General features: G+C 41.1%; 2 protein-coding genes across 6 annotated transcripts in view; one reads left to right on the top strand and one right to left on the bottom strand.

Moving 5' to 3' along the window:
• Positions 1-430, bottom strand: part of SHLD2 (shieldin complex subunit 2) — a 93,197-nt gene extending 92,767 nt beyond the window's left edge. For 2 of the 4 annotated variants that reach the window (XM_054436250.2, XM_063669860.1), the window contains exon 1: positions 355-421. The gene's annotated coding sequence lies outside the window, so the exon portion shown is untranslated. Of the gene's footprint in view, positions 1-354 lie in introns of all 4 variants that reach the window. The other 2 variants (XM_054436246.2, XM_054436247.2) reach the window with 2 other exon arrangements.
• Positions 431-594: 164 nt separating this feature from the next.
• Positions 595-20,256, top strand: part of GLUD1 (glutamate dehydrogenase 1) — a 44,412-nt gene continuing 24,750 nt past the window's right edge. The window contains exons 1-4 of one of the 2 annotated variants that reach the window (XM_054436245.2): positions 595-1,286; positions 16,832-16,912; positions 17,463-17,518; positions 18,867-18,930. In XM_054436245.2, coding sequence (XP_054292220.1) covers positions 842-1,286; positions 16,832-16,912; positions 17,463-17,518; positions 18,867-18,930 — 646 coding nt within the window. In that variant the 5' untranslated portion in view covers positions 595-841. The remainder of the gene's footprint in view (positions 1,287-16,831; positions 16,913-17,462; positions 17,519-18,866; positions 18,931-20,256) is intronic. The other variant, XM_063669861.1, reaches the window with a different exon arrangement.

Genomic DNA, 20,256 nt, shown 5'->3' with positions numbered 1-20,256 from the left:
GCCACGCCGCTCTCTGCAGCCCTGGCTGGTGACGCCGAGCCCTCAGCCCGGCCTTCCGCGGCGGCGGCTCTGCCTCGCTTTCCTGCCCACGTGTCAGCACCCGCAAGCCCGGCCCCGGCCTGAGGCCGCCAGAACAGGCGAGGGTGGGCCGCCCGTTCGGAGGGCGCGCGGGCGGAAAGGAGGGGCGCCCGTGACTCACAGGACCCGGTCCCCGACCAAACCTCCAAGCCTCACACACGCCGCGCTCCGGGGGACTCGGCCTCTGAGCGCCCTACAGAAGCCAGCCCCCGACCCCGACCTCGACCTCCCTGGGCTACCCCCAACCGCCCCGAGGGACCCCCGCGGCGCACATACCTGAGAGCCCCGCCGGAGGCGGGTGCGGCCTCCGGGCAGATCCGGCCACCCGTGGGCCCGCCCCGTCCCGCCCCGTCCCGCCCCGACCTTCCCCTCCCTGCCCTTCCCCCACCCCTCCACTCCACTCACCTCTCCCTTCCTCGCCCCTCCCCTCCCCTCCCCTCCCTTCCCCACTGGCGCGCGGGCATGCGCACCGAGCCCGCCCGCGCCTGCGCGCCCCCGACGCCCCGCCGGCACGCGCCGCCGCCAGCGAGGCCCGGCGAGGCCGCGGCGGAGGCGGAGGCCCGGCGCCCTGGGCGGCGCCCTGCCCCCGAAGTCCGTCCTCCCCGTTAGGTGGCGAGCGCCCGAGGGGAGGGGACAGCAGGGCAGGCAGGAAGCTGCGGCTTAAAAGGGCAACCCGCGCGGGACCCTTCCTCCCTAGTCGCGGGGAGTCTGAGAAAGCGCGCCTGTTCCGCGATCATCACGCACCTCCCCTCCGCCTGTCGCCATGTACCGCTACCTGGGCGAAGCACTGCTGCTGTCCCGGGCCGGGCCCGCTGCCCTGGGCTCGGCGTCTGCCGACTCGGCCGCGTTGCTGGGCCGGGCCCGGGGACAGCCCGCCGCCGCCCCGCAGCCGGGGCTCGCATTGGCCGCCCGGCGCCACTACAGCGAGGCGGTGGCCGACCGCGAGGACGACCCCAACTTCTTCAAGATGGTGGAGGGCTTCTTCGATCGCGGCGCCAGCATCGTGGAGGACAAGCTGGTGGAGGACCTGAGGACCCGGGAGAGCGAGGAGCAGAAGCGGAACCGGGTGCGCGGCATCCTGCGGATCATCAAGCCCTGCAACCATGTGCTGAGTCTCTCCTTCCCCATCCGGCGCGACGACGGCTCCTGGGAGGTCATCGAAGGCTACCGGGCCCAGCACAGCCAGCACCGCACGCCCTGCAAGGGAGGTGAGCGTCGGCCGGGCCCCGTCCCGCCCTCCCTGCCTCCCCTGCGGCCCTCCCCTCCGGCCTCCTGCCGGTGCGGGGCCGCTGCTCAGCCCAGCCCAGCCCAGCTGGAGCGGGCCGGGTCCCCGCCCGGGTTACCCCGCCTCGGATGTGGCCGGCTCTGTGGATGGTGATTTTTCCGCCTTAAAACCATCATGCGGTTGGCCTGCCCCCTCCCCCGCGCCGTCACCCCTGGCCTCTGTATATGTTGATCTTGCATGCAGAGTAGACGCTGCACCGGTCTCCTTTTGGTCCCGGTGTCTGTGTCACACACGGCGGGTCCTGCCGAAATGCACTTCTAGGAAAGGGAATGACCTGCCCGTGTGATAATGCCTCGTCAGTGTTCTTGGGCTTCTGTGACTCTCCCCTAAATGCAAACTGTCAAATTATTTTCTGGTATTTCTTCACTCCTGTCCCAACAGTGACAGATGATATCCGAACATAGAAAATGACTTGGCTTCTAAGTTTGAAATCTAGACAGTTTTATTAACGAAAGGAATTTACTAATCACGCGTTAATCGTTTCAATTAAGTAATTTTCCCATTCTGACAAGTTCTGTTTTATACCAAAAAAAGGAAAAACACAAAAAAATCACAAGCAGTGTAATATCTCTGACAAATAAACACCTGGCGTCCTGACGATAAATATACAGGTTGTAGGCTGCGGATGGCCAGCCAGCCAATGGAATGAAATAGCTCTGGGGGTGTGTACTGGTCCTGGCTAGCCCTGGATTTGAGCTTCAGGAAAGATATAGTACGTGAAGAAAGGGGTCAGATAATGTTTGGTAGTCACCGGGTTATCCTGTAGTTTAAATCATTTAATGTCTGTAGATTTGGCCTCTGTAGTCAGATTGCTTTCTTCGAGCAAATAAGAGCTTTTTTCCCCCCAATACATTGCACCATACCTCTTTAGTAACCTAAAATGGAAAGGACAAACCACTTTTTTCTACTGTACAAAAGAAAAATTATGTGGAATAAAGAGCCCAGGGAGGCGAGGAGTCTTGTTGGAGATGGATTGGCTGAGAAGCACAGAGGATGTTGGGCTAGACCTATGTCTCAGTAAACTTGGTTCTGTGCTCTTTCAATTATGCCCGCTGACTTGTAAGGATTTTTAGAAATCCTCTCTGTACCGGAAAAAACTTGAGCGGTGCTGGTGTTCCCAGCAGGGGAGACAAAGGTTGCTTTTAAAGATTTACTAAATTTGCATTGACCCCACCCATTTCTAGGACTTAACTTTGGAGCTTAATTATCCTCTAGCTCTGGTTTCCTCAGCCAAAACCAATGTTTGAACCACTTTAACCTCTGATTTCCTTTCTAGCTTCAAAATTGTATAAAATGTACACACCGTCAGTCTCCTACATTTGCCTACCTTCTTCCTACCACTCCCTTATTCTCCAAACCAGGAAAACAAGTTCAGACTCCAAAGAAAGGCAAATAAGGATGTTGGAGGAAGTTCAGGCAATGTTTAGCAAATATTGAGTTGCATCGTTTTCTTAAAACGGACATCAAGTTTATTTTCTATTATCTTGCTGGCAGCATTTGCTAGTCCTTTAAAAGGTGTACAGATAAATCAGTGTATGTGGTTTTCTGCAGGATCTGATTTGGTCTCTGAAATCCTTTTTCTTCGATTCTTCAGATGCCCAGCTCTCTCCTGTTTTTATAAGTCACAGCTCCACAAACTAACTGAAGCAACTCGTTTACCATAGTTTGTGAGTCCTCTTTCTCTTGTTGCCACAGCAGTTTTAATGCCAAAATATTGAACCTAGCAACAAATTGGGTCAGCCATACTAAAGCACTGTTACTGTAGCGCTTGCTTGTACTAGAGTGTAAGATACAATTTTCTGTTCCATTTATCCCATTTACAAAAAAGCATGCTATTAACCCCCAGCATATAAACAAGGAAAACTGAATTGTTACTAATAAACTGTTGCAAGCATTGATAGAACATCAAAGAAAATTGGCCTCTACAAAGTGATAAATTTATTATCTTCAGGAATTTGAAAGGCTTTCTGGATTGGGGAAGATTGTATAGCTATGAAAGCCCTTAAATATTTTAGTGTGCTTAATAAACAGTATACTAAACAGATGATCAGCAAAATTTGGGTACTGATAGCCTTCCATGCTTTGTGTTCAAGACATCCCCAGATCTATCTACCCATTTATCACCCTTGTTTGCAGAGAATGTGCATTCTAAGAGGGACAGGTCTTCTTTCTTAAAGCTTTTTTAACATCTAAGAAATTGTTAACCTTTGTGGTCCCGCTCTAGTCTTAGAAACACAGAATATATTAGGTGATTGAGATTTTTTTGAATGCTTTGGATAATCCCTATGAAATTTTGTCTTTCCCTCTTAAACATATTTTAACACATTCTTCTTCCCTCTCCCCAGTAACCTGTCTTCTCTCCCATTGGTTCTTTGCCACAAAAAAAAACCTCATCTGCCTCTCTCCACCCTTTTACCAACCTTCAGCTTTCTGTATCTCATTTTCCCTCAAGAGCAACCTTATCCCTGAGTTTTCTAAATTAAAATTCTTGAGGTTGAAGCAAAGCAACAATCTAGCAATAATCTCTAAGGGAAACAGATGATTATAAGACTTGGTGGCTGATGTGTACTTTTTCCAAGTAAATATTTAATAATACACACTGTTTTTGTGCTTTTGTTTTCCCAGTTACTACATGTACCTGAGGCCATTAGATTTGTCTGTGTTAAGGATTCGAAAGAGTATGCTATAGGATCTGAAGGGAAGTTTAAGTGAGGCCTTAAAAATATTTCCAGCAAAGGGGCATATTGTGAGAATATGCAACTGATTTGAGAAGACTGGTTCAAAAGTTCTGGTGTGTTTGGAAATATTATCAAATATTGTTCTATTAACTTTCTCTGAGTAAATTATCTGTATTTCATTTGCTATGGTTCTGCCTGAGACCAGTCTACCTTTTTAGAAGGAAGTTTATCGTTTTAAAGTCAGTTTGGAGGGAAAGTACAGATTGATAATAGCAATTTATTGATGGTAGGAGTCAATTAACTTTCTCTTCCAGTCTGCCCCCCCAGTTGTCTTGATATTAAAACTATTAAAATTCCCTATCACTGATGCTACTATCATAAAATTTTCTAAAATTATCATAATTTACATATAGTTGATGGACCGTAGATGGAATTCTGTCATCCATTGACCCTAAGTCTTTTAATTACAAATATTAGTACCCAAAGAAGTATAACCTATATTAACCCAGTAACTAGTTTTTAAAGGTCAAAATGCCAGAAGGAAACAGTGGAATCTTGATGACATAATGCAAGGGAAGACCGGAGTCAATGCAGTGTTAAAGACGCCCTCAGCCTCTGGGATGTCATTGTTTAGCGCTTAAGGGAAGACTATAGAAAGCACTGATACTGATTTAAAATGAGATATTTCTCTGCCTTCACTGGGAGAAAAAATGTTTCTGACTTATTTTGCTATGCTCAATTGACAACCATCAAAACTTAGGTAACTTTTAACAAACTCACAGTTTGTAATATTTTTAAGTGGCTCTGTGTCTGCATCTGCTGCCACAGATAAAATATAACCTTTGTAGGTGAATTTAATTTAGGACTTTTCTGAAAATTCAGTCGGAGGATAGGTAATTTGTGTGTCTTTTAAAAGCACTTAGCCCCGAGGTTGTTGTTTTTAATACATCTTATTTAAATACGGAACTGTGTTGCCCTTATGCCTTTTTATTTCATGGAAGCCAAATGCGTCTTTTCTCCCAAAGTATACTAGAAAATGAAGACCCTTGGTAATGGTAGTGATCTGTACATCAGATTTCAGTCTTTCTGTCACTTAAGTGTATGAATCCATTTAGCAAGTTTGCTTTTGGCAGTAAAGCCCCACATGCAGGGAGACAAACAACTGCTCACTCATTATCCAAAGTATACTTTGTAAGAATTAGGGCATCAAAAATTGGAGCCTAAGTACCAGTATATATTAAAGTTCAATACAACTTGTAGTGTTTAAGTACAAGAAATAAAAATTGAGCCCGAACTTTTGGCATATAGTGGGAAGAAATTAGGTTTACCGCTGTTAATAATTCAGATTGCTTAGGAAAATCGGTTTTTATCTACTTATGTTAAAAATACTAAGAGTTCTGCCTGTAAACATTAAAAACTAAAATACTAACCTGTAGATGTTGAAAAAATCCTAGACACTAGTCTCTGCCACGTGACTGTTCTTCTTTTCTATTTATTTTACCCAATAATTAGACTTTTACAATGTAAATAATAAAGAGAAAAGTCTCTAATATGACTTTAGAGCACATCGATTCATAAATAGCCCATAAATTTTGTACTCAGCAAACCCATAAAATACACATGCGTGATTCACATAATCAAATAGTAATGAAAGTTACAAAATGAAAAGTGAAGCAGCTCTACCCCAAGTCCTTCCACCAATATAACCATGAACAATCTTAAATCTAATGCCGCTGTCTAAAACTGACTAGTTATCCAAATGAATCAATATTTTCCCCTTTCCAGAGGCAGAAATTAATACAGATTCAAGTGTTCACTATCAAGTCGGAATTGTTAATATGTGAAATACTACTGATAAAGGCAGGAAAGGCTTTATTAAGGACAAGAAGACAAACTAGGAGAAGGAGCTGCTCAAGACCTTCCAATTATCTTTACAAAAAGGCAACTATACCTGGAAGATTCTGCAGCCACACACATTCTGCCTTCACCAAGGTCAGATATTAGCAAAGGCTAACATTTATTCAGCTCTGTGTGTGCCAGGCATTTTATTAAGAACTTTTCATGCATCATCAGTTCTATGCCTCATAGCAACAATGCATGTAAGAACTTTTCATGCATCATTGCTTTTATGCCTCGTGCAATACACTGTTGTCCCTGATTTCCAAATGTGGCTACTAAGGTTGAGGAGTGAAGTGTCCTTTGGCAGGGTGACATAGCTAGTATGTAGCGGAGTTGAGGTTCAGATTCTGGGCATCTGATTCCAGCACCCACCTTAATCATTGTTGTCTGGGATTTATTTATGCAAAAAGTTACAAATTGTATCTTAGGCTTTTAAGCCTAAGAGAACCACCTCATGCCGTTGACACAATGCTTCCTAATACTTCGGATCATAGATACCTTTGAAATTTCTGTTAAAAGCTATTAGAAGACCTACCTTCTTCCTAGAAAAATACATATTCAAACAACTTTGCATATAAAACTCAGCATAGACGATATCTCTAGAGGTCCATTTATTCTAATTGCTAAGGAAATGAAATAACCTTTTTCCCCTACACCCAACTCCAAAGACCTGAAATAACATTTTAAACAGTTTTCCATCCAAAGAGGTTTGAAGACTTTGGTGTTTGAGAGATTAATGTGTTAGCCAGAACAACTCATTTCTCTACCAGTGTGTACTCCATTTATCTTTAAAGATTTTCTATTGAATAATTTTGAAATTACTTTCTTAGTTTTCTTCATTAAAAACTAAGAAAATGCTTTGTTTATCATGAATTGCTGTTTCTCTTGATTATTATTCTTGGAGAAAGTCTATCAGACGTAATTCTTCTGATTTGCTTCCAGGCTAGAGGAAAATGTGAAAGATGACAAATGAAAATTTCAAAGGTTGTCAGTAGTATGACTTCTTTTATCGTTTGTTATTATCACAAATATATCAACATAGGACTTTTAAAAAATATTTTGTACATATTGGGCCTTAGTAGGATTTTGCATGAATTTTTTTTTTCTTTTTTGCCAAGAGAGAAAGAGCAAAGAAATAACCAAGGGTGATGTACTCGTATTGGAGGTTTACCAAATAAGGACTGCTTTTATTATGAACTGTAGTCTATATTCTAAGTAAATCAATTTTTCTATTATGTGCTTTTTGTTCCTGCAGGTAAGATCTCTGAACTTTATGCAAAGGGTTCTTTTAAAAAAACAAAGTTGAATTTTTTTATTTCTTGGAATATTTTTTTCATTGATTTCTCCCAAGTAGAGCAGATTCAAATCTCCTTTGTACCCTATATCTTTTTTGTTTTGCTATTAGCTCAGTATTCTGTTTCTACATTTTCCTTTCCTAGAACCAGTCAATAAACGACAAAAAAAAAAAAAAAACAAAGTAAATCATGTGTTATTGCAGTAGGAGTTCAAGGAAACCAAGGACAGTCTTGTTTGTTTATTTGTTTTTTTGTTTTTTTTGAGACAGAGTTTTGCTCTTGTTGCCCAGGCTGGCACACAGTGGCGTGATCTTGGCTCACTGCAACATCTGCTTACCAGGTTCAAGCAATTTTCCTGCCTTAGCCTACCAAGTAGCTGGGATTACAGGCATGCACCACCTCACCTGGCTAATTTTTGTATATTTAGTAGAGACAGGGTTTTGCCATGTTGGTCAGGCTGGTCTCGAACTCCCAACCTCATGTGATCCACCCTCCTTGGCCTCCCAAAGTGCTGGGATTACAGGCGTGAGCCACCATGCCCAGCAGTCAGTCAGTCTTGATGTGGAAACAGAGAAGGCTGGATAGGAGTTGGATAAGGCCATTTCAGATAAAGAGGGGGTGGCTTCACCCAAGGCAGGAAGTGGAACAAACTACATTTGTAAGTAATGAGAAATAAGGACTTGTGACAGTAAATATATTTGGTCTCTTTGCCTGGTTCCCAACACAGAGCTCCTGAATCTCTTGCAAATTCTTGAGTGATAGGAGCATCTTTTGTTCTAACTAGGACAATCTTGATGGGCTTCTGGGTAGCTTCAAGGTGGGGGCTAGTCACCAAAAAGACCAAGCCATAATTAGAAATTTGGAACTTTCAGCCCCACCCTCTGACCTCTGGAGATTGGAAAGGGGCTGAAGATTGATTTTAATCAGCAATCAGTCATTCCCTCATAATGGAACCTCTATACAAACCCTAACTGATGGGTGGAGTATGGGGAGAGTTCAGAGAGCTTCCAGGTTGGTGAATGCATCTATGTATGGGTAGGGTGGTACACTCCAAATTCCAGGAGGACAGAAGCTCCTGCACTGGGGACATTCCAGATATGGCCCTGTGTACTTCTTCATGTGGCTGTTGATATGTATCCTTTACATAAGTAACGTTTCCCTGAATCCTGTGAGCCTTTATAACAAATTATTGAACCTGAGGAGGGGGCCATGGGAACCCCCTGATTGGTAGCCAAGTTGGACAGAAGTCCTGGGCACCCAGGACTTGGAACTGGCATCTGAAGTAGGGAACAGTCTTGTGAGACTGAGCCCTTGAGCTGTGGGGTCTGTGCTAACCCTGGTAGTCAGCGTCAGAACTGAATTGCAGGACACCCAGTTTGTATCTGCAGAGAACTGGAGAACCGCTTAGTGTGGAAAACCCACACATTTGGTGTCAGAAATGTGTGAGTAAAAACAATTTTTTCCTTTTTTTTTTTTTTTTTGAGATGGAGTCTTGCTGTCTCCCAGGCTGGAGTGCAGTGGCGCGATCTTGGCTCACTGCAAGCTCCGCCTCCTGGGTTGATGCCATTCTCCTGCCTCAGCCTCCCGAGTAGCTGGGACTACAGGCGCCCACCGCCACGCCGGCTAATTTTTTTTTTTTTTTGTATTTTTAGTGGAGCCGGGATTTCACCATGTTAGCCAGGATGGTCTCGATCTCCTGACCTCATGATCCGCCTGCCTCGGCCTCCCAAAGTGCTGGGATTACAGGCGTGAGCCACCGCGCCAGGCCAATTTTTTCCTTTTATGTTTGTTGGATGGATAATGATGAACCTAGCAGGGCACAGAAAGCTAGGCAACAGTGGAACTGAGAATGAAGTTATAGTTAATAGCAGAGAATGAAAAAGAAAAGACAGATAAAACATTTTGAAGAAAGGACAGTAATGTATTCCCAACAGATAGGATTTACAGGATGAAGGAGAGAAGAGGCAAAGATAACCACAAAATTTCTAGCCTGAGAGACTGGTAGAAAAAAAATGGTGGTATCAGGGACAGATGGGGTTATTAAGAAAAAGGATTGGATTTTTAAAATAAAGAAGATCTGGTGTAAAATTATCCTCAGGGAAATTGGAAATCCAGGCACGTACTTTTCTCCGTCATGCCCTTGCATAGTGCAGCCCCTCTGCCTGTCCATGCCTCGCTTCCCCCTCCCTAGGATTCTTCTGCCTCTTTTAAGACCCATCTCAAATTATCATGTAGACTTGTAAATAATTCATATGAAACTGGATAGCTGAGGTTTCAAGCCTTTATCCCTTTGAAACTTTTTGATAACAAGTTACTGTTATCTTTTACTAAATACAACTTTATATTCACCATTTTAACTAGCATCATTTCCGATTCCAAGACCTGTTTGGTGTGAAAGCGCAGCTAAGTTGCTGTTAATCAAGATCAGAATAAGAGAATCTACCAAGAAAAATTAACAAAATCCCCCTTTTAATGCATAATCTTCCATCCATCAGGCTGTAAGTTAAATAACACAAAACAAAGCTGTATGTTTTATGGATATGTACATATATAATTGCAGGGAACATGATTTGGAAGGATATACACTTACATTGCTAAGAATAGTCACCGCTAAGGAGAAGACGGGTCACAAGTGGAAGTCAAGGGAGTCTTCAGCTTTCTTTTTGTATTTAAATTTTGATAGAAATACATACATATGTATTATAATTTTAAATTTTTAAAGAGAAAGGTATTCTTCCTTTTTTTCTTTGATCTGTCAATAGGTTATATTTTTCTAATATCAGCTAAACATTTGCTTCCCAGAAAGCTTAGTTACCTCTTCAAAATTTATTCAGGTTAAAATAAAAGATTTAGACACTGGATTAAAAATCTAAGATGGTATTTGCCTATTTTATACAAAACAGTACATTGATGCTGCTAAAGCAATTAAAGTATAATTTTTCTGGTTTTTTTTTTTTTTTTTGGAGACGGAGTCTCACTCTCTGTCGCCCAGGCTGAAGTGCAGTGGTGCAATCTCCGCTCATTGCAACCTCCGTCTCCCAGGTTTAAGCGATTCTCCTGCCTCAGCCTCCCCAGTAGCTGGGATTACAGGTGTGCACCACCACGCCCAGCTAATTTTGTTGTGTGTTTAGTAGAGACAGGGTTTCATCATGTTGGCCAGGCTGGTCTCGAACTCCTACCTCAAATGATCTGCCCACCTCAGCCTCCCAAAGTGCTGGGATTACACACGTGAGCCACCACTCCTATATGCAGTGCTCCTTCCCCATGCTGAATGTCTGAATTTTTATCTGAGACATAGTATTTCAGGTGGTCATTACTTGCGGGTGGTCATTGAGAGTTCTTCCCTGTTTCTAACCTTCCTCTCTTCATTTTAAATTAAGTTATGCTACATTATTGTGGGTTAGAAGGTACATTAATATTAAGTGAAAAAATACAATCTGATGAGTAAGTGGCAAGAGTGTTAACTTCTAAATATTAAGAGTTGTTCTGAGGCCTTTTTGCTTTTCTGGTGGTTCTGTGCTTCTGGTAGAACTCTTGGTTATTGAATAAATAGTTCCTGAAAAGTGAGAGAGTGCAGCTGGAAATTAGATTTCTGATGAATAAATCAAACCCTATTAAGAGAACCAGGTTCAAGTAATTTCAAAACCACTTGAATTTTCATAAATGTTTTATTAAAGACTAATTATAAAAAAAAACAGTGACTCTAGCTGGAGGCTTTTGTGTGTTTGCTTTTGAGTCAGCTAGGAAAAGGAAAAAAATTCAAGCTTAGTCAGTTGTGGTTTTCACTGAATCTTTTTTAAAGTAATGAGCTGGTTTGTTTTCTTCATCGCTATAGCAACTTAAGCTAGTTTTTGCTTTTGATTTTTATTTCTCCTAGAAAAACTTAGCATGCACTGCTCATTAGACTTGAGCATACTAAGGAATATCTGTGGTAATTAAGTTAAAAATCAGATCAGTGCTTTGTACTGTATGTAGTTGCAGATGTCTGCATTTCACTAATATTCTTTGGAAACATCTGGATACCAGTTAACATAAAATAACTGTTTAGTCAGTTTCTGTTCAGAATAGAAGGAATGATTTAAAAGTTCCCATTGTAGTGCATACGTCATTCTATCCCCTAGCCCTTCCTCCAGCTTTACTGAGATTGATAAATAATAAACGTCATGGGTGGTGTGTCTTTAGTTTCCTCTGGTGAGCTGGATGCACAGATGACTTTGTCAGCAAGGTGGCCTAGATTTTTAGGCCATGTTTCTAATGGCATCAGTTCTGTGGCTGACACCTGTGTACCAAGCCCATTCACTGTCTATCTTAGCCAGCCATGGACTCCTGCTCTTTGTTAAAAGTATTTACCTTCATTCCTACTAGCACAGTTGACCAGAGACCCAGTTGATCCCAAACACTAGTAATGCATCAATGGAGTCTAACAGAGTTTTAAGATGTGTGTGTGTGTGTGTGTGTGTGTGTGTGTGTGTGTGTGTGTGTGTGTGTAGAGATGGGATCTCACTATGTTGTCCAGGCTGGTCTTAAACACCTGAGCTCAAGTTCTTCTGCCTCAGCCTCCCAATGTGCTAGGACTACGGGCATGAGCCACCATGCCTAACCCTCCAACACTTTGGGATACAAAAATATAATTTACTTTCCTCCATTTCTGGAATAAAACATCTCTTCCTTCCTCCTCCTAGTTTCTGTTGTGTGCCCCTGTTTGATCTCTGTTGGTCCTGTTCACCTTCAGCCTTCTCGGCTGAAGGAGGAAAGGCTCGGTTTCATAAAAAGTGACAATATTCAGACCACATGAGATCCTTCTTGCTTCATTTTGGCTTAAATATTTTAAGATTTTCTGATTTTCTTGTATGTATATGTATTTTCCTATTATTTGACTTTTTTGAACAACTTCAAATTGAGTATATTTCAATGGGAGTAGGCATTCAAAAGTGCTAGGCTTTCCGTGCCTTTCAGAACTTTGAGGTATATGTCACATCATTTTGTCCTTCACATTCTCCAGTTGTGCTAATTTTTCCCAATCCATTGAGTTGAGTACCTTCCTTTTTGCAGTCATATTCTTACTTTTTTTTTTTTTTTTTTTTTTTTTTTTAATTTTTTTGAGACAGAGTCTCAAACTGTTGCCCAGGCTGGAATGCAGTGGTACAATCTCAGCTCTCTGTAACCTCCGCCTTAGCCTTGTGAGTAGCTGAGACTACAGGAGTGTGCCACCATGCCCAGCTAATTTTTGTATTTTCAGTAAAGATGGGGTTTCACCAAGTTGGCCAAGCTGGTCTCAAACTCCTGACCTCAAGTGATCTGCCCAGCTCGGCCTCTCAAAGTGCTGGGATTATAGGCGTGAGCCACCACATCCGGCCCCTACTTAAATCTCTTAGTGTCCCTTAGAATGTAGTTAAGTCTTATTTTCAGGTGACAGTATATTTTTGATAGTTTTCTTTGGTTTCCAAACCCAGAGAAGGAAGAGTAACTGGCTTTTTCTATGTGTGGGTATGTCGTGTCTTATTGGAGATTGTTTTGTGTCAAGTATTGCTGCAGAGTATTTTATTAATGGGTGCACTTTAAAATTTTTTGTTTTTCGGACTACCAGTTTAGGTAGCCCAGTACTCGATATTTGCCAATTTGTAGAATTAAAAACATGTATGTATCACTGGTTAACTAGAAAGTTAAAGTGAAAATGTTTCTTCTTTAGCCCAGGCAATATCACTTGCATTCATTTCTATCCCCTCCCTGTCCCTGCTCTGTTGGCTCCGGGCTTCTTCCACTAAGCTGCTACTTTCTTTATAGCTCCTCCTGTGCTTCCATTCACTAAACCTTTGTTGGTTCATAGCCTACAGAAAATGCCTGTGGTGTGAGAGGTAATTTGTGAAACTGCTTCTCTTCACTGTTTAGCAGTTGAGCTCTCTAAATGGGTGTAGCTGGGAAAGAAAATTTAATTTTACAAACAAGAATTCCTGGGTTCCATCCAGCGGAACATGTCTTTTGTTATACACACACAGTTTCTGACTCATATCATTCCATGACTTATGATAAAATGGACATTCTGTTTACACTGTTGTGTGGAAGGAGGGGTCTGGTTTCTAATTTTTAATAGCATTTATTTCTAGAATATTAGGCTTGCCATTTGAATGCTTCTGTTTGATTTATGAATATCATTGTTTCCAGCAGTTTTTAGCTCCCTGCTAAATGCAAGTTAAAATTCTTATGTTTCTAAGTTAAAAGAAAGTAACTTTTCCTCCACTTAAGAAAGCAAGGAAAACGAAAAATAATGTAGTGATGACTTCCACAGGCTCTAAAAGAGCAATGGAAAAAGTGATTTATGTGTGGGAGAAGAAATACTAGTTCTTAATTAATACATTGTTTTACCACTTCCTGTGAATTTATGTAGAAGTAATGAAACCAAGGTTTATTAAGTCATTTGTTCAAACTCCTGTCAGTTTAGACTTTTTAATTGCTTTGTTACATGCCATTACTTTGTAATACTTGTTATAGCAGTGGTAATAGTTGAGATTTGCCTGTTGACCACTTGCAGGGCACCGTGCCAGATTCCCCATGTGTGATGTTCCTCGCAGTTGTGATACCCATCCTAGGAGAGCAGCGTTAGCACCCCTCCATGCAAGCGGATGGTGCAGGCTGGGTCGCCTGGGCACAGCGCCTGACCATTTTCCTGGCTTAGTGTAGTTATCATTAAATAATATGTGGTATTACTTAGAAGCATTTTGAATAATTTGAAAAGTACATTTTAGTGTTTAAACAATTTTTTTTCTTTTTTTTTCTTTTTTTTTTTTTTTTTTGGAGAAAAGGTCTGGCTCTGCTGCTGGGGTGGAGTGCAGTGACCTGAGCGTAGCTCACTGCAGCCTGCAACTCCTGGGCTCAAGCAATTCTCCTGCCCCCAAGCAATTCTCCTGCCCCAGCCTCCTGAGCATCTGGGACTATACGCACATGGCCCCAAGCCCAACTCAATTTTTTTTTAAGATACAAATGATTCATCTTAATATTATTTACAGTTTTTTTTTTTTCCTTTTCTGTGGGCTTTATCTGACTGGAAATACTTTTTAAATTTTTTATTTTTTAAATTGTAAATTGACAAATTGTAGGTATACATTTATGAGGTACAAAGTAATTTTATGATTTATGAATACAACATTGCATAATTAAGTCAAGCTGATTAACCTGTTCACCTCTGGAAACAATTGCAAATAATTATCATTTTTTCTGGTGAGAACATCTGAAATTTACTCAGTGATTTTGAAATGTGCAGTACTTTTTGTTGTTGTAGAAATGAGGTCTCACTATGTTGGCCAGGCTGGTTTCAAACTCCTGAGCTCAAGTGATCCTCCCACCTCAGCCTTCCAGTATTGGGATTACAAGTGTGAACTACCATGTTGGGCCAAATGTATAACTATTATTATTTACTGTATTCACCATGCTGTGCAATCTAGCTCAAAGAAACTTATTCCTCCTGTCTAATTGAGGCTTTGTACCTTTTGACCATCATCTCCCCATCACCCCCATCCCCAATTTTGTATACTTTGAGTCCTTTCATGATATGTATGGAGGCTTATGGTAAGTTATTTAAAACTTAACATGTATGTCAAAAGTTTTTGTGGCCATAGCTTTTCTTTCTTTTTTAAATTTTAAGAGTCAGAATATTCATATATTAATTCAGCATGTATTTGAGTGCCTAATATATGCCATTTCTATGTTAGGAACCAGGAATTAAAGCAGTGAACATAACAAAGTCTGCCCTCGTGGTGCTAACTTACCAGGTAGGGAAGCCAGATAATAAACACATGTATAATGCAAAGTCAGTAATAATAAACGATCTGAAGAAACAAGTAAGGTAGGAGAGGCAGGAAAGTGGGAGTGAGAAAGAGGTGCTCTTTTAAATACAGTGGTCAGGGAGAGCCTCTCAGAATGAAGTTTTTAACAGAGACCTGAATGAAATGGGGGAGTGAGCTATACAGATATCTGCTGTGTGCTAGAAAAATTACCTGTAATTTTGCATTCTAAAAGTTTAATAATGAGTACATTTATTTCACAATTTGAGAATCAATTATATACAAGATATAGTTCTAAGCACATACTCCTCTAAATATAATTTGTTTTTACAGTAGACCAAATAAGTATGTTCAGCTTTAGAATATGCTCTTTATGATCATGTGTACAATAAATAAATTCTCTTAAAACATTATCAATATTAAGGTTGATGTTTTCAGAAACATGTAAAAAAGCTAGCTTTTAAGATTGACTAGGGAAGTTCTCTCAAACTGCCAGTCCATGAGATATTGTATATTTTCTATCTGAAAAATTTTATTCTCAGAATTCTTTAAAAGAGCTGTCCCTGGGGCTCCCATTACTTACCTGTGACTCCCAGTGGAAATTGTACCCAGCCCCTCGAGAGGGGCTGAATCTGTTGGGAGTGGGAGGGTAGAAAAAATGCTGCAGCTTCTTGTGGGTATCCTTCACACACAAACACCCAGTGCCCCAAGCACTGTGTGGTCAAACATCAACCCTGCTCAGCCTTTCCTCCTTGGGATTGAGAAGCAATGGATTATAGAGAAAGAAAGGTGGCTTAGCACTCCAGAACTTCAAAGGGTAATTGACCAAGACCCCCAAAGCCAAAGCGGTGGGCATCCCCACTTCCTGTATACCCTATACCAACACGTAATGGCTACTAGATACAGGGGCACTAGTTACCTCTCTGCTTGGCTACCTCCCCTTCTTGCAGAAGTGGTGAAGGGAATCACTCAACCTCAGGAAGGGAAAATAGCTTTCTCATCTTCAGATTGAAAGAGGTTGGCAGTGGGTGAGGAGAATAACAGGTAAGGATCTCTTTCAGTATACCCATTTGAAGCCAAAACCTCTGTTTAGACATACGGTATTTTGAACCTGGTGACTATTCATTGCCCATGTTTGTGAATTATCAGAAAGTAGAATTCTTGCCAGGCACAGCGGCTCATGCCTGTAATCCCAGCACTTTGGGAAGCCAAGGTGGGAGGATCACTTGAGCCCAGGAGTTTGAGACCAGCCTGGGCAACATGGTGAGATCTTGACTCTACAAAAAATTCAAACATTAGCTGGGCATGGTGGCGTGCACTTGTGGTCCCAGCTACTCAGGAGGCTGAGGTGGGAGGATTACCTGAGCCCAGGAGGTTGAGGCTACAGTAAGCCGTGTCTGTGCCACTACACTCAGCCTGAGCAGCAGAGCAAGACCCTGTTTCCCACCCCTACCTCCCCCCAAAAAAAGCAAGCTGAATTCTCAAACTCCCTGCAACCAGGTCTCCCAAACCAAAGGTAAAAGGAACATAAAAAAGCCTTCTGGAAAGTGTACAGAAATTCATTGCAGGGTGATTTTTGTCTTGTGAAATCATAGTTACTGTTATTAGCAGCTTTTTAAAACGTTTTATATTCATTTTTCATGGTGTTCTGATATATGAGCTGCTTCAAGTGTTTTTGGACATAGCTTAGGTGTAAAATGTAAAAAGTGGATATTTTCAATTTGTGGCTTTCTTTTTTGAAGCTTACTTAAGTTTGTTCTAAATATAACCCCTTCTTTCTCACCCACCCCAACACATTTTTTAAAAAAACACCACCAGGTATCCGTTACAGCACTGATGTGAGTGTAGATGAAGTAAAAGCTTTGGCTTCTCTGATGACATACAAGTGTGCAGTGGTTGGTAAGTGATCGCCTTTCTTGCTGCCTAATGAGAACTCTGGGGAAATATGTTTACACACATGTTACTGTTAAGATGCTATAGAAATATACCTTATCAGAACTGATTTTTTTTTAAGTTGTACTCTTTAAGACCTGCATCATTTTTCAGTTAGTCTAAATTAAGATATAGCTTTTTTTTTTTACATGGGGGATTTTTTAAATAGGAGATAATTGGATTTTAAGTCTAGATCTTTGTTTTCAATTCCTCAACACATTCTGTAAATAAGACCAAATTATGGTAGAAGGATAGTAAATAAGCTATTATCTTTTAGAAGTGGTAAAGAGCACTGATTAAATATATATTAGAACTTGGTTAGCCAATTTTATTGAACAATTTCTGTTCAATAAAATGTTGTTTAAAGTACAGTTTAGAAAATGATGGTAGGTTTATTTATTGAATTTTCAGAAATTCAAGCTTAAAGCATCACGTTTCTCTAATATTGTGTGGTGCTTTCTGTCATTTTACTTTTTAACATTTATATGGAATAGGAACCATCAGCCTTCTCTTTCAGATGTGCCGTTTGGGGGTGCTAAAGCTGGTGTTAAAATCAATCCCAAGAACTATACCGTAAGTATGAAAGTGATATTTGTTTTTTGTTGTTGTTATTTTTGTTTTTTTGAGACAGAGTCTTGCTCTGTTGTTCAGGCTGGAGTAAAATGGCACGATCTCGGCTCACGGCAACCTCTGCCTCCCAGGTTCAAGCAATTCTCCTTGATCCAGTAACTGGGATTACAGGTGCACGCCACCATGCCTGACAAATTTTTGTATTTTTAGTAGAGAGGGGATTTCACCACGTTGGCAAGGCTGTCCTTGAACTCCTGACCTCAGGTGATCCACCTGCCTTCGTCTCCCAGAGTGCTAGGATTGCAGGCATGAGCCACCGCACCCGGCCTCAAAGTGACATTTGTGCACACAGTGCATTTATGAAGGAGTTGAAATTACTGGGCTTCTCTGTATCCCCCATATCAGTGAGATCAGTAGTCCCCATTGCTTTTCAAATGGAATAGAAAAATGTAACGAATTAACTCATAGAGTGTTTTGCCATATAAAGATCACCTACTTAATATCTATATCCTTTATCATTTTCTGTTTTGTTTGGTTTTGTTTTTATGAGTCTTTTGTTTTACTTTTTTGCTTTTCGTTTTATTTTTTCTTAATTAAAAGGTAATTGATATCTTCACTTACACACTTATACCCATATTTATATAATGTCTTCACTTAGACACTTATACTCATATTTAAGAAATACTGTAATCTGATTAGCCAGGCGAAGTGGTGCACACCTGTAATCCCAGCTACTTGGGAGGCTCAGGCATGAGAATTGCTTGAACCCAGGAGGCAGAGGTTGGCCAAGATTTCACCGCTGCACTCCAGCCTGGGTAACAGAGCAAGATTCTGTCTCAAAAAGAAAAAAGTATTACTGTGATCTGAAGTTTTTATGTCAGGATCTCATTCTAGTGACAAATATCTCAACTAAGACTATAAAAACCTTACTTTTTATCCAGTCAGTTCCAAGTTAATTCAAACTGATTGTCACAATGCTTTACATAATACTAAATTATGTATATACAAACATAAATGCATGATTTTTATTCTCTTTAAAATTCACCATTTAAATGGAATATAATTATATTTAAATTAATCTTAATTAAGATTTAGTGTATTTTTCAGTGGGGGAATTAATACAATGGGAATTTGAACCCTAGTTCTACTATCTTGTTTTTATAACCTACTTTTTTGATCCCTTGTTTTCTGACCTTTAAAATAGCAATGCCTACTTTGTGAGTTGTTCTAAGGATTACATGAGAAGACATATGAGAATGTACTATAAATAGAAAATAAGATGCTAGCTATAATCTCAAGCGATTTTTATATCAATTTTTTCTTTTGTTTTTGTTGTTTTCTTATTTTACAGGATAATGAATTGGAAAAGATCACAAGGAGGTTCACCATGGAGCTAGCAAAAAAGGGCTTTATTGGTATGTGTAGCCACATAGTTTTTGGTATAAAGTGGGAACACCTAAAAAAATTTTTTTTTTTTTTTTTTTTTTTTTTTTTTTTTGAGACGGAGTCTCACTCTGTTGCCCAGACTAGAGTGCAGTGGTGTGATCTCGTCCGCCTCCTGGGTTCAAGCAATTCTCTTGTCTCAGCCTCCCAAGTAGCTGAGATTACAGGCATGTGCCACCACACCCAGCTGATTTTTGTATTTTTACTAGAGATGGGGTTTTGCCATGTTGGTCAGACTGGGCTTGAACTCCTGACGTCAGGTGATCCACCCATCTCGGACTCCCAAAGTGCTGGTATTACAGACATGAGCCACTGTGCCCGGCCTCCTACTATTTGTTATAGGAGCTTTTGCCAAACATACAACATTTCTGAAAATACTAATCTTTGTTTGCTTGATGTTTTTGTATCTTACTATTATCTGTGTTGATATGTTCTTTGTGCGCAATCTGAATGTTCTTTTCTATGATATGTAAGTATTTGTCATGTACCCTTTAATTTTCAGGCAGTTTAAACCTATATTTTTGTTTTATCTAGAAGGCTTCTAATTTGTTTGAATAGAATATACATAATTACTTTATAGAATGCTTATCCTATCAGTATAGTTAATAGAATGTTAATAGTTACTGCTGGGCATGGTGGCTCACACCTGTAATCCCAGCACTTCAAAGTGCCAAGGCAGGTGGATCACGAGGTCAGGAGATTGAGACCATTCTGGCTAATTGGGTTTAGTAGGAACCCCGTCTCTACTAAAAACACAAAAAATTAGCCGGGCGTGGTCGCGGTTGCCTGTAGTCCCAGCTACTCGGGAGGCTGAGGCAGGAGAAAGGCATGAACCCGGGAGGCAGAGCTTGCAGTGAGCCAAGATCACACCACTACACCCCAGCCTGGGCAACAGAGCGAGACTCCGTCTCAAAAAAAAAAAAAAAAAGAGTGTTAATTGTTACTTAATAATAGAATACTTGCCCTATCATTATCAGTATAGTTAAAAAAAAATAAGGTCTACTTAAATAGGAAATAAAGTGTATTTTTCTCTACTTTCCTTTCTTAGCATTTCCCCCACAAGTTATCATGAAATTAAACTATAAAGGCTGGGCATGGTGGCTGGTGGTTGTAATCCCAGCATTTTTGGAGGCTGAGGTGGGAGGATCACTTGAGCCCGGAAGTTTGAGACCACCCTGGGCAATATAGCAAGACCCCATCTCTACAAAAAATGAAAACATTATCCAAGCGTGATGGTGCATGCCTGTGGTCCCAGCTACTAAGATGGGAGAATCCCTTAAGCCTGGGAGGTTGAGGCT

Source organism: Pongo pygmaeus, chromosome 8 (genome assembly GCF_028885625.2).
Source record: "Pongo pygmaeus isolate AG05252 chromosome 8, NHGRI_mPonPyg2-v2.0_pri, whole genome shotgun sequence".
In the NCBI taxonomy this organism is placed as follows: Eukaryota; Metazoa; Chordata; class Mammalia; order Primates; family Hominidae; genus Pongo; species Pongo pygmaeus.
This window is presented reverse-complemented; position numbering and strand designations above follow the sequence as displayed.